Below are 13,958 nucleotides of genomic sequence, written 5' to 3'. Positions count from 1 at the left end.
GCAACAATTCAAGAGCTAAAGGATGAGATAATTCGGCACATTAACGGCATAGAACCTCAATTATGCCTTAACGTCATCGAAAATTTGGACCATCGGATGAAGGTGGCGCCTAGCCGCGGCGGCTATTTGGCCGATATTTTGTTTTATTTGTATTTCGGCTATACCAGTATTATCATAATAAAGATAAATGACAATAATTTCCTAAAATTGTATTTTATTCAAAATCATCACCGGCCCTTAAAACTTAACCACCCTTTATATCTATTCAGCTGTACAGTGAGTGAAAAAAGTTTTGGCCTGGTCAGTTTTTTTATCGTATTCGCAATGTTTTTTATGCTTATTTGTTTGCGTTAACTTTGTATAAAATTATGGTTCATACCACAACAAAAACTATATATTTTAAAGTTTCAAGCATTAAAAAACATTTCAAAAATTAATAAAATTTTTGATAAATCTTCGAATTTTTTACGCTGAATTTTTAAATTTTGGTCTGTTTTATAGCTCATTAACTTCTAGTGAACAAGATTAAAAGTTGTTGAAAATTCCCTTTGATTTCTTTTTTTTTCGGGGGTCTTATCTATATTCTTCCACTCCATGCTTGAAAACTTGTTACGTTTGCATTAAATGTGCTATAAAATTGCAATTAAGAAAAAAAATTATATTCTGAGTAAAAATTTCGAAGATTCGAAATTTGATGAATGTTTTTGAGTTTGGGACAAAGGTTGAGACTTCGATTTATGTGGATTTTATTATACTATACAACATATTTTCAATATTCTAAGAAAAAGCAAACAAAAATATTAACGCGCATACGACAAATACAAACTGGCGCAATACTAATCATCCAATTTTATTCTTTATTAATTTTTAATAAATTAAACAAAAAAATAAATTTTAGTGATGGAAATTTTTATCTTGACCTTTATGGACGTCATTGTTTGTATATTTCTATACTGCACCTGTCTATTTTACAAGTGCCGAATATGACGTACGACACCATTTCCAAAAATTGTAAATCTTCCGATAAGGTAATTCATTTTGCGCCACTTTTTAGAAGTCGAAGCTCAGTCAAATACCCAGCAAAGCGTGTGAGCGCCAATTATTATTATTGTAAAAAAATCACTGTGCCAAAACTTTTTTGGCTGACTGTATGATCGAACATTTTTTTTTTGTTCGCGGTAAATATAAGATGTCCATTTGGTCCAAAACAAAAAAATTCAAACAAGGGTTTCGTCGAGAAAAAGCGGCGCTGTCACTTTTTCTTTCCTACTAAAAAATTCGTTTTAAATCTTAAGCTTTTTAAGCGATAAGTATTTATTGATTCGAAATATTTAAACAAAGTTTAATACACCTTGTCGTGATTTATGATATTTCACCTGACGCATACGAAATGATTCTCTGTGAAAATCCTATTTTTTATTTACTTGGAAACGCGCCACGTCTCTGTTATTTTTCATGACTATTCATTATTTTTTATACAGCTTGGTTATAAAGAAATTACCAATGAGAAAAAATAAATTACTGGAAAAAGTTATATAAAAGACTGCTCATCTCACAAAAAAAAAAAATTATAAGTTACTTCTCAGTGCGTCAGTTTTAATGCGGCAGAGTGATTGTTTGCGCGCCAGCAAATCCCAATTTTCCTTTACGCAATTTCCTTACTTATTTTTATGTACCTAAATCTTCCACCCACGATTTTATCTTCATGAACTTCAGTCGAATCTGCTTCAATTGTGGTTTATTGCTTTCACTTCACTACAAGAGATTTTGCTTTTGTTGTCATTGTGTAGTTGTTCGGTTCAAATATTTAGTTCAGTTTGAAGTCTTCGTACATTTGTTTGAGTTAGTTGGAAAGTTTTTGAATGCATCTCAAATGCTTTGCATGTTTTCCCTAATTATTTAGGAAGCAAAAGTTTGCTTGAATAGTGGCAGGTGCATGTTACTATGTACTTACAAGTAACAATAACAGTAAAATGAGATTGTATGGAAAATGCAGTAAATGAAATCTGTGAAGCAAATTTAAACCGAGAATAAACTGAAGATGTGACATTGATAGAAAAAGTTTTGTGGTTTTGTGGTTTAGTTAAGATTTTTACTTTTATTACTTTAAAAACGGAATTTATCAAATAATTTTTTAAATTTTACTAATAAATTTTATTTAATTGTTTTCAGAAAGAAGTTAGTAGCTGTATATATATAGGGTGTTGGCAATGCATAAACATTCACCATAAATGTTGGAGGAATGCTGTTGGAGTGAAACTGTTTTGGGTGGATACAAATACGCATTGTTTCGGTAAGGTTAAACAGTTTGTTGAGGGGATTCCGCAACTGCACTCATTGCTTTATTCAAATTGCTTCCTTTAGAGTTAAGGGGGGGGGGCGGGGGGGGTAGGGTCACAAAATCGAAATTTTTTTTCTTCACTCATCGTATAGTAAATCATTTCAAGAATGTTGTGTCAAAATTTTAGGTGGATCGGAGCAGAACTCTCAAAGTTATAGCCTTTGTAGGAACTCTACCTCGAATGCGGAGCATCGATAATTTCTCAGAGTCATTTTTTCAAACGCGTTTTTCCCGAAACGACTTCTTAAAAGTCGGTGCCAATCACAACTCCGAAACTATTCAACCGATTCTTTTCAAATTTGGCACACGTTTTCTAAATCAAAAATACCTCCCCCCTACACTGTTTTTTTTATTTTTTTTTTTAAGGTTGTTTTTCACTTACAAATATGGCGAAATTTTTCGCCAAAAATGCTCGTTTTACGTTTTTTTGCCACCAAAACTACAAAAGGAAAAAAATAAACTTTTATTAATGTAGGGGGGAGCATTACGTCATACTTTAACTGAAAAATTCGACTTTTTTAGTTTCAGATGATTCTACGAAGAATGCCGATTGGCACCGCAGGGCTTATTTGTCAATATTTTATTATTAATATTTTTTAAAAACTTATTGAAAAGATGTACAATAACATGCAACTGATTTTATTAAAGTATCTTAAGCCAAATTAAAAAAAAAGTGTTTTTTTTTTAGCGCTGCGAACTGAGAATCGATCCCTCGAAAAACTTTTCAGATTTATCAGAGAGTGAGAGAAATTAGAAGAGAATTTAATTGTATGAGAGGTGATACATTTTTGGCTGCGAATGCATGGTGAAAAAATTTGGAAGGTGTGACCAATAACAGACCGTTATCTGGCTCTCAGCGAAAATTTGACAAAATCAGCTGACGGTGTCATGAAGCGGTTTTATTACGAAAAAACTAAGATTAGTTTGTGATGCACGAAAAAAATCAACACAATGTCAGTTCATTGCAGTCTGAACAACGACTGTTTGGGGGAGCATGTGAATAGATGTGACATGATCGTGCAGAATTCGACTGCCGAATCCCCCGTAAAGTGGCATCCGCGATTTATTTTTCACCATAGTTATGTTAGTTAAAGCACTCGAATTCTTGACGCGCTATCGTAATTTCATGTGCCATACTAGCTGCCCTGCGATTTTTCAAAGTTATAAAAAAAAATTGTATTTTTTGGCAACTGTTCTAAACTTACCTACATACAAGCGAAAAGATGGTGAACTTCTCAGTGACAGTGAAATGTGTCATCGGGTATTTATGTAGCTGCGCAGATATGTAAGGAAATTTTTAAGCACGAGTGAGTGTATTCATTGGCGTGAGTGTATGCGTCATTGGCGTGAGTGCATCATAAAATTCGGTTTGACATAAAAAAGCAAACAACTTTTGATGATAAAAAATAAAAGCAGACATGGCTTACAAGTGTACAAGCCTTTACACACACGGATGTACACAGAACTACTGCGTCGAAAGTCGAGCTCACACTTCGAGCTGTTTTGTGAATTCTGTATTAGTTTGAAAGTGAATGAATTTACGAGAAGCGCGATGTAAGGCGATGAAATTGGGAAAATTGAAGTAAGCATAAGAGACTCGTAGGTGAAAAATTTTTAAATTTGTTGGGTTTTTAAGTTGGAATAAATTTTATTTTGAGGTACTATTTTTAATTTTCGGAAAACTTAATTTCGCCTTTTGCAAAGACTTATTTAATATATTTTGTAATATTTATGTATTATTTTGTGTATTTTATTAATTTACTACTTTTAATACCGAAATTTTCTAAATTTTTCTATTATGGGTATAAAAGTGAATGGTTGTAATAAAGGAAGCGAGTAGTGAATAAAATAACAAAATCCCTTGAACCCAAAGTTACATGTGATTTGGCAGCACTGCATTATTTTCGTTTCGACACAGTTATATAAAGCGCGCCGCCTGAAAGTATGCAAAATTAGTTGCTCGTATCTTAGTGCGGTTAAAGGACGAGTGTTCTGCTTCTCATCACATGTCTCTCAAACTGTTATGCAATTCCATTGTCTTTCAAAGAATGCGCCAAAAGAATGCAAAATATAATGAAAAAATATGCCTACTTATACATGGAAGCACTGACCTAAACTTGTAAGCTAAATGGCAATAAACAAAATCGATTGACTATCACTAAATTCTTTCTAAATTCACTTAAACACTTCATCGGAAGTGCTATATGTAAACCTGCTACCTTCGCCCGTGTAGAAAAAAAATTTAAAGCCAAGATGTTTGAATCTCAGCCACGCGAGAGCAGGATAGCTGAGGAGAAGGTGATCAGATAATTCCACCCCATCTTTCAGGCAGCTACTGCAGAAAGGCCTCGAAGCATAACCAAGTCACATCACTTGGATACCTAACGGACAAGTTTCCAGACATTCATGTACGAAAATGGACATACGCCCACAAAATTCGACAGCTGCAGCTTTATTATATACAGACAAATATGAGACGAAGAGATATCTGTAAACTCACCGCAGTGAAAACAGGCTTCATAGGAGAGTAGGCAACCAAAATGGATATCTCTTACAATATGTACTGGCATAGTTGCTATCTTCTTCTTCCCCTGCAAATGCTATGCCCTATGGAAGGCGAGAATGTTAACCCTTGGCTAACCTTGGCTTTTTGGAAACCTCGAAGAGGCGCCGTAAATAACCTTATAAGGTTTCTCAATCGCACAGACTGGATATAGTCGTGAAGGAATAAACGTATAACTTGTTGGTAGCGAGGATGTGGCAACAAAATGGTGTGAAAGCACTTATTAGATTATTGGTGAATCACCACTTCATTGAATCAACCAACCATGCCCCGAGCGCCTTCGATCTATCCGTGGCCATAAGGATCTCGAAACTTTGTGTGTTTCTTCATTAACCCAGTGCTCACTTAGTTGATGCGAAGCCGACTTTTCTATGAGCGGGGCAGATATATTTAAGGCAACCCTCATCCTTTCATTTCTCGGAGAAACCGCCTCGAGTATCCTCTGTGTAGCTACCTCAGCCGCCCAACAGATTACGCTAGGTCCCTGTGACCAGGAACCCAAATGAGTTTTATATAAAAGTATTTGGATGAGGTCGTGAGAGTGTTTGACATTTACCGAGTAATTTCGGGCGCACCAACAAAGAGCCTAGGCACCTTATTGCCGCTTGGAGACGGAGTAAGTACTTACTATATTTACCTAGTAGTAGTTACACAAGTAAGCAACCGATCAACTGCTTCTTTGATTCCAGCTACCACCTTCAAATGCTCTCCATTACCAGGCGAGGACCTTATTTAACAGAATTTACTTTATAATTGCGCTATACGAGTATAGCCAGAATGTAACTCTGGGTGACAAGCATCATCCCTGTACGATGGCGTCCCTACATCCATACAAAGCGACTGTTAGACTGGACCAGGAATCTCTTCAATGTTGGGAGTCCACATTAACCCTCTGTCAAGAATCGTGAATATATTCTACAACAGTTTACATTTAGTGGAATCTGGCTTTAAAGTAAGAAACGAGAAACCCTCAGGAATTTCACAATTTACTTACAGATTAATCAGCCTCTGAAAGACCTTCAGCAGGAACGATAAAAGAGTGATCGGTCTGACATACTTAGGGGAGACAAGTGTACTCTTTGCTGCCTTTACGGGTACTTGCACAGTATTTTTCTGTTAATCGACTTTGGCTGCCAGGACATAGTAATATTAAAGGGCAGATGAGTTAGCTAGATTGGGCTCCTCGCTCCAAATTAGTCAGAACAAGAGTAGCATACCCAAGCTTTTGACAACATGTAAACGTTTAATAAACAGACAGACCATTACTGTTGCAAATTCCAATTGGAAACAGTTAAATACCTGCGCTATCAGTAGACAAGCGTGGCCCGAATGAAACAAGGGTCGCACTAAGAGTCTACTTAAATTAAGAAGGAGGGATCCAAGAATCGTAGAGGGCACTGTCTAATAGGAAGACATACCAGTAGATTTATGACACCATCTAGTAACTATTGTAGAAGCTGCTAGGATATAGAAGAGGAAGAGACAGTCGAACACTTTATATGCGGGTGCATGGTTCCGTGTACAAGACGAGTGGGATTGCTCGTTCTCGCTTTTCTGAACAACATTCCGGGTGCTGCGAATCTCAATAGTTAGGATTGCCAGCTAGGATAGCCAGCTTTTTAAAGGCCACACAATGGTTTAAAGAGAACCAAGTTCAGTGAGGATAGGAAAGTTTCGGTGGGATCACAAGGGACCTCTAACTGGCATATGTGCGTCGAAAGACAGCTACTTCACCACTTTACCTAACCTAAACTAACCTAATGATGTTTGTTTAGCCTTTGAAAAAAATAAAATTGTTTATACCGTTATAACCTTCGAAAATTGAAACAAATTTTCAATAAACTCCTTTTTAAATTGTCTTTTCGACAGTCAATTTCTTTTCAAATAAACACGAGTATAGGTCAAAGTAATGCTAATTCATGAAATTTTTTTTTTAAGTTTGTCTGCTTATTGGAAAAAAATGTAATTTTTTACTCAAATTGTGTGTCATTCCCTGTAAGTGTTTCAATTTTGTTATGAATAGTGTGGGAGTCAAAAATATTCAAAGAAAAAGAAAACAAAATCAGTTTTCTCTTGAATTTCATCTTATCCAATTTGGCTTTTAAATCGTGTTTGTTTTCCCTTCAAGTATTTAGGATGAGTGCACAATTATGAGTGAACAACAAAATGAAAAGATGTATGAAAAAAATAAAATAAAATAAACAAAAATTGATGTGCTTGCGTGCCAATTGAATAGTAAATAAAATTTATTCAACTCACGTGCACTCGTATTCGTTCCACAGGTCCACACACTCGAATGGCTCAGGGCAAATGACATTCGAGCAAGGCTTGTTGGATGGGCAGTTCTTTTCCAGATTGCGCGCCATAGTCGCTTGACCCCATTGCGTGCCATTCATAGCCGGTGGTAAGGGTAAATGCTTACCTTCAAGCCTGCAAAGAGCCACACACAGACATACATATGTTAGCACAAATCAAAATGGAATTTGACCTAAGTTAGAAAGCGATGTTGTTGGATATGTATGTAGATGGTAAACCGCATAAATGCAACTAAGGCTTAGCGCACTTCTTAACATGTACGAGTGTGTGTATAAATTTTACACACATTCACCACCATTCATCCGTTTGCCCCCACCCCCGCACTCACCTGATGTCGTCCAGGCAGCTTTTTTGGTAGTCGGCATACACTTCGAATGTTCGCACGCCCGTATATTCCGCCTTACCGCCGGCGTATACACCCTCCTGCTTGTCCACCAACAGCCACTGGTGACCCAGAAATTCAAATGTTTCATTGTAACGTCGTCCTTCGCCGCCATCTAACTCCAACGTCGCCGCAGAACCATAACGATTAATGCGCACAACATGCCATTGACCATCGTCCACTGCGACGGCATTCAACCATAAATCTTTCTCCTCGGTACGCAACGAATTGAGATTGTAGCGGAAGTGCAGACGCGCATCCTTAATTTCTAAAATTCCATATTCACGGTTGTGTTGATCTGAAACGCGAAACAGTTCGCCATGTTGTTCGCGTGTACGGAAACGCAATTGTATTTGTGTACTAAAGCGATCCGGTTCAAAGCTAAGCGCATACTTAACGTAACTTTGTTGCTTGAACGTGGTCGGTATGGTGGGTATGTTGCAAGCGGGTCCCGTCCACCCGGGACGACATTGGCAACGCGCCTCCGAAAGCGAGCCAACACAGTTGCCATGCTCCCAGCAGCGTGCCGTCTGCTCTGATTGTGAGCAAACTTCCTCCGTTTGTTGGCAACCCGTAACGCTGTTGCGCGATAGTCCTGGATGCGCTAAGTCATAGAGTTTTGAATTGAAAACCAAATTACGTATGCAGCCATCAAAGGCTTTAGCATTTGGCGCATAGTGCCAGAAGTATAGTGAGGGATCGAAGAGGTCGCGGTATATGCCGCCCACCTGCAGTGGTCCATTTACATTTAGGTATTCGTTGAAAGGTGGTATTTGTCCGCGCGCCTGGCAAGACATGTCATCAAACTCGGGCGGCGTGCCATCTTCCATTTCGCTAATGTCCGCAGACTTGCAGAAATCTACAACCATGCGCACATTTTCCGTATCCCAGAACACATCGATGCGATGCCATTCACCGTCGTCCAGGGACTTTTTCGTTTTCACGCGCAACTCCAGCGTGCCAGAGCCGAAATCGATAAGCAAACGTGGATAGCCCCGCTCTAGCTCCAGCGCAATATAATCGGTAATGATCATTTCCTCGCGCTCTGGTGGCACAATGGGGCCGTTGTAGATGAAAAGACCATCGGGCTTACGTGTGATAAACTCCAAACTTAAATGCGATTCATCGCACATCTCCAATGGTGGATACCAAGCCCAACCATTGCCGCGGAAGCTACGTGTCGTCTGTTGGCAACGTGGTCCATTGTAACCCGCCGGACAAGAACAGTGCGGACCAAAACGTGTATCCACACATCGTCCACCATTGTAGCAAGGCGTATTGCGGCACGATTCGGGTTTCGAAAAATTGCGCGCGCCACAAGTGCACTCAGCAAGCGTATCGACACGCACACCCACCAAAGCGGTCTTATTCGCATTAACCATGTACGGCAACGAGCTGATATCTAAAGTATTCGTGCAAGATCCCTCGCACATCTGATTCTCATATAAGCACTCATCAATGCCGACCATGGTAATATTAAAGCCCACATCCTTCTCGATCTCTTCGCGATTCATCAGTACAATGCCATTGAGGCGCACCGGTTTGTAATAGGGTGAACCATGCGCCGAGAAGCGTATATCGGTGAGTGGTGGATGACGCCGCTTGAGTTGCACACTGAAGATATCAACATTCTCGCGATCCGCATTCAGCAAGTCGGCGAGCTTATCACGAAAACGATCCAATTTCGAGCGACTCAAACTCTGTGTGCGATAATTCCAGACGCGTATAAAGTCTTCATCGGTAATACCGGCGACACGTATCGAGCCTGAATTGATTACCGCTTCGTGTGAGATTTCACGCACTGTCACCGTTATATTGGCCGGCACATCAGTTTGCGTATGCTTGCGATCGTAAACCTTGAAGCGTAAATGATAGCGTCCTTCGCGTGTTCCTGCTCGCATCGTCACCATTCCTGTATCCTCGTCCAACTTAAAGCGTGGATGTTCTTGGGACTCCCAGTAAAACTTCTTATCGGGCAAATCCCAATCGTCCAAATCGTAAACATATACCCGTCCGATTTGTGTGTCCGGCGATTGACCCTGATAGTTGTAAACGAATATATCCTTGGATCCTGGCTGCATTTTATTGTCGTTCACATCGCCGATGATGACGGTGAGTGTGCTGGTACCGGTCATGGCAGGTGAGCCGTGATCCTTGATCACAATAGGGATCATGTACTCTTTTTGTTGTTCGCGATCGAAAGAGCGGAGAGACGAAATAACAGCCATACCGTCACCGTTGGCGCCCTCTGTTGGGAAGATAAAAGGAAAGAGAAGATGGGAAGAGAAAATTAGGTAATTTGGTAAAAAATATTAAGGAGCACTTGAAAGTGTTATCTAATGATCGGTAAGACAAATTTTAAGTTAAATATATAATATAGCAGTTGTGGCCCAAAATAACTTAATAGAGAAGTAATGGTTCCAATGATTCCATTATAGTAATATAAATCTCAGATGTTGGGCACGCGCTGGAGGGGGAATCGAATGGAATATTTATAAAACCATGGAAATTGTAAGATCGTAATGGCACTTATCGTTCGAGCCTTTGTCCAATGCCTAGAAACTGAAGATTAGTCAGAAAGCTATTTGAAAGAGTTTGCCTAAACTCCTCTACGCGAGGTAATCTACTGATTCATATTAAAAACTCTTGTGGACCGAAATGATGCCTGTTATTCTTTGCTGGATTGTAACGAAATTGACCCATTCTGAAGCAAATAGCCTCTGGTGATGGAACATGGTTTACCCACGAGAACAAAACTCGAATCAAATCGTGCTCAAATAGCAGTGAGCCACTCCAAATGATCTCCAGGCTCGAAATAATGGCCAGGAAGGTTTTACAGGTATGGTAGTAGGGTTAGAAGGTAACTAACAACAATGAGCTGCTCCTTTCGAGCCAAACACTCATTTTGGAAAACTGGTGACTAAATTTAAGCACCGATTGACCAGGAGTGGCCAGAATTGCCGAATAGGTAGGATGTTTTATTTCTTTAACCCTCCGTTGGGCTCCCGGGTCTGGCCAGACAGGCGTTTTCGATTTTGGACGTGAATTTAACATATTTCTCTTACAGCTAACAACTTGAGCTTCCAGGTGGCTTCCTAAAATTTAATTTCCTATCGTTTTATGGCTCTAACCTTTTAAAAAGGTCCCTCGAACAGGACGGAAAAAAACCAGAGACGGGTGCTCAACCGAACGTTTTAAAGAGTGTCCCACGGAGGGTCAAGTACATAAAAGGCCGCATAGATCTTTAGCGTCGCACTAGAAGCTTCGAAAGGTAGAATGGAAGATTCTATCACACCCGCCGTACAGTCAAGTTCAAGGAATTTTCAACTTTTCAAGCAATTGTATTCTCTTTTTGGTACAAATCTGGTATCAGGATAGACTTTAAAAAATGGGCTCGGAGAACCAGAGCTCTTCAATTATTTGGTTACCTGATCGAGCCAGATTTTTATAGGGCGAAAAACTCCACTCAACTAGCATCACCTAAATATTTATGGCGAATATTTATGCTGTTACAGCAACAACAACAATGGGAGTTCTTGAATCGCAGAATTATGAAACTGTCGTCAAAATTTATAAACTCATCGAGCAATGCGGTGAATATCACACAATCCTAACTCCGTTAATTTAGTCGTCGAAAGGAAACGAAAAATTACTAAAAGCCTTTTAACTGTACCAAAAGACAGATAAAATTAAAAAAACAAAAAAAAGTAAAAAAAAAAATAATTGCCTCTCTTTTAAGTTATTTAAATTTTCTCTTTGCTTATGAATAATTTCGAAATGAATCTTCAGTTTATGCCAAATATAAAGCCCACAAATGAAACTAAAAAGTTGTAATTCGCAATTCATTTAAATGCATTAACTATTTAGCACTTACACTTGAATACAAAAGCTAACTTCATTGTGTGTTCATATGTAGTAAAAAGAATAGCAGGAAAATGGTCAACAACTATGCGAATTGCATGCAAGCATACGAATCTACATACCAAATGTAGCTGTACCTGCCCAACTCGAATACTAAATATTTCAAATATGCACAGCGAGTGATTTTTAGAAGAACCGAAAACTTTGTAAGTAGGAAAATCTGCAAAAATTACTTTTAGACTCATTAAGGGATTAGGTGTACTGAGGTTGTCATAATTAAGTTACTTCATGCTTTTAAAATATTCGGAATATTTTTCAAACTAAAATTTTTTAGTAAATTCTTTACAAAAGGTTAGGATGGTATAATAAAAACCGTATTAATCAAAGTTTGGATCTTTGTACAAAATTCACAAAAATTGAATTAATTGATTTAATAAAATTAGCAACAACCTTTCTACCTTTGTAAATAGAATTTGTATAAAATTTCTGAAAATACAATTTTATTATCCATTAAAATTTAGTAAAGGGTTAAGTTTCAAGGGCCGGTGTTGATTTTGAATAAAATACAATTTGTTTTATCATTATTGTCATTTCTCTTTATAATAATAACAATAAATGGCGATAATATTGGTATGGCTCAATTACGTAAATATAAAATAAAATACCGCGGCCTCGGCGGCACAACTCCATCCGATGGTCCAAATTTTCGATGACGCTGAGGCATAATTGAGGTTCTATGCCGTTAATGTGCCGAATTATCTCATCCTTTAGCTCTTGAATTGTGGCTGGCTTATCGACGTACACCTTTGCTTTCATATAACTCCAAAGAAAGAAGTCCAACGGTGTCAAATCACATGATCTTGGCGGCCAATGGACTTCGCCGCGACGTGAGATTATTCGGCCATCAAATTTTTCGCGCAAAAGAGCCACTGCTTCGTTAGCTGTGTGACAAGTGGCACCGTCCTGTTGAAACCACATCCATATCTTCCAATTCGGGCCATAAAAAGTTCGTTATCATCTTACGAAAGCGAATTCTATTCACAGGAACTACGTGACCGGCCTCATTTTCGAATTGGGTGATTAATTTTGCGATATTGTGTATTTTACTAAACTGGCACTGAAGGACTCATACACACAAAACTACAATTTTCCCTGGAATTAGGATGGCAAAAAAGCAATTTTTTTTGTGTTACTACCCAAAAATTTGTTGTATAAAAAACAATGAGAAAACTATACTTCATATTTTTTGATGAAATATTTAGACGTGCCATCAACGCTTTGAAAATTACTGAATGCAAGGCGCATTTATTGAAGGTTATGGCACTAGACCAATAACAATGTTTTGTGCATTTGATTGTCACGGAAAGGTATTGGCGAAGTAGAAAACAAAATAATTTTGTATGGCAACATTGAGAAAAGCGTGAAAACCAAAGGGTGTATATAGAAATAGTAGTAGTGATAAATAATTTGTGTTGTGCTAAATATGGGGAGACGTTTGCTACGACAATATTTCTTTCAGTTTGATTACAGAAGTGCTTTCAATTTCATACTGAAATTGAATATTGTCAGTTGTCTACCAAGGATGTATTTTTCTTTTAAAGACACCAACAAGTGAGAGTGACCGCTTTGCGACATCAAATCGACTATTTGAGTTGATAACTTAACCGAGAACAGCTACAGAAATGGTCTACTGGACTCCATTGCCAATTTGCAAAAACATTATTTCTTAGGTTCCCAGACATAAATTCAGTTTTTAATCAGATATATAGGCACGATTTTTAGCAATATCTCGAACTTCAAAGTCACCTAGTGGGTTTAAATAAACTTACAAGTCATGTCTGTCATACCTGCAATAACTCACCAGAAATTTGAAGCTATCGCAAATGAGTACTTACTGTGTAGTCTTCAGGTAGGTGTTGGGGAAACATGTACGAGTAAGTATTCGGAGCCCTCAGAATTCATGAGTCCGATAAGATTTCTACTAAGTGATAAATATGAGTAAAAAAATGTTGAACTCATGTGGGACAAACATACGATCCAAATTATGTGCTGACACTTTGTGGAAATACCGAAACGTTAAAACTTCGCAATTTGAATCGCAAATTTTCTTATTGATTTTTTGTCGGCATAGGCACATAAAGTGAGAATTTAATGGATTGGCAGATAATTTTCCTCTGTTATAAAAAGACTTCATCTGATTTCATATAATTTTACACAGCCTTACAGTCATTTCTAATACACCGAAGCACTGACTGTTGCTTCTACGGAGACTAAGAAATTTTGAAGGCCATTGGGTATCGAAAATGAATCTGAAAAGTGCCTAAAAATAGTCGATTATGTGACCAATAAGAGTCCGAAATAAGCGGCACATGATGACAATAAGAGTTACATATAACTCATATTGCGATGCAGGAATTTTAGCTCATATATGTTACACATTTAGGCTGGCCTTTGTAGGATGGTAATCACCTCTTTTTTACACTTTTAAACGAGTT

General features: G+C 38.1%; 1 protein-coding gene across 1 annotated transcript in view; it reads right to left on the bottom strand.

Moving 5' to 3' along the window:
- The window catches only part of LOC129247521 (neural-cadherin), a gene marked incomplete at its 5' end in the record, with an annotated part of 119,833 nt that overhangs the window by 44,089 nt on the left and 61,786 nt on the right, over window positions 1–13,958 (bottom strand). The window contains 2 exons of the mRNA XM_054886673.1: window positions 7,164–7,334; window positions 7,549–9,850. Of these exons, the coding sequence (XP_054742648.1) occupies window positions 7,164–7,334; window positions 7,549–9,850 (2,473 nt within the window). The remainder of the gene's footprint in view (window positions 1–7,163; window positions 7,335–7,548; window positions 9,851–13,958) is intronic.

Source organism: Anastrepha obliqua, chromosome 5, assembly GCF_027943255.1.
Source record: "Anastrepha obliqua isolate idAnaObli1 chromosome 5, idAnaObli1_1.0, whole genome shotgun sequence".
NCBI classification, from domain to species: Eukaryota; Metazoa; Arthropoda; class Insecta; order Diptera; family Tephritidae; genus Anastrepha; species Anastrepha obliqua.
Note: the sequence above shows the minus strand (reverse complement) of the source record. Positions and strands in the feature narration are given on the sequence as shown.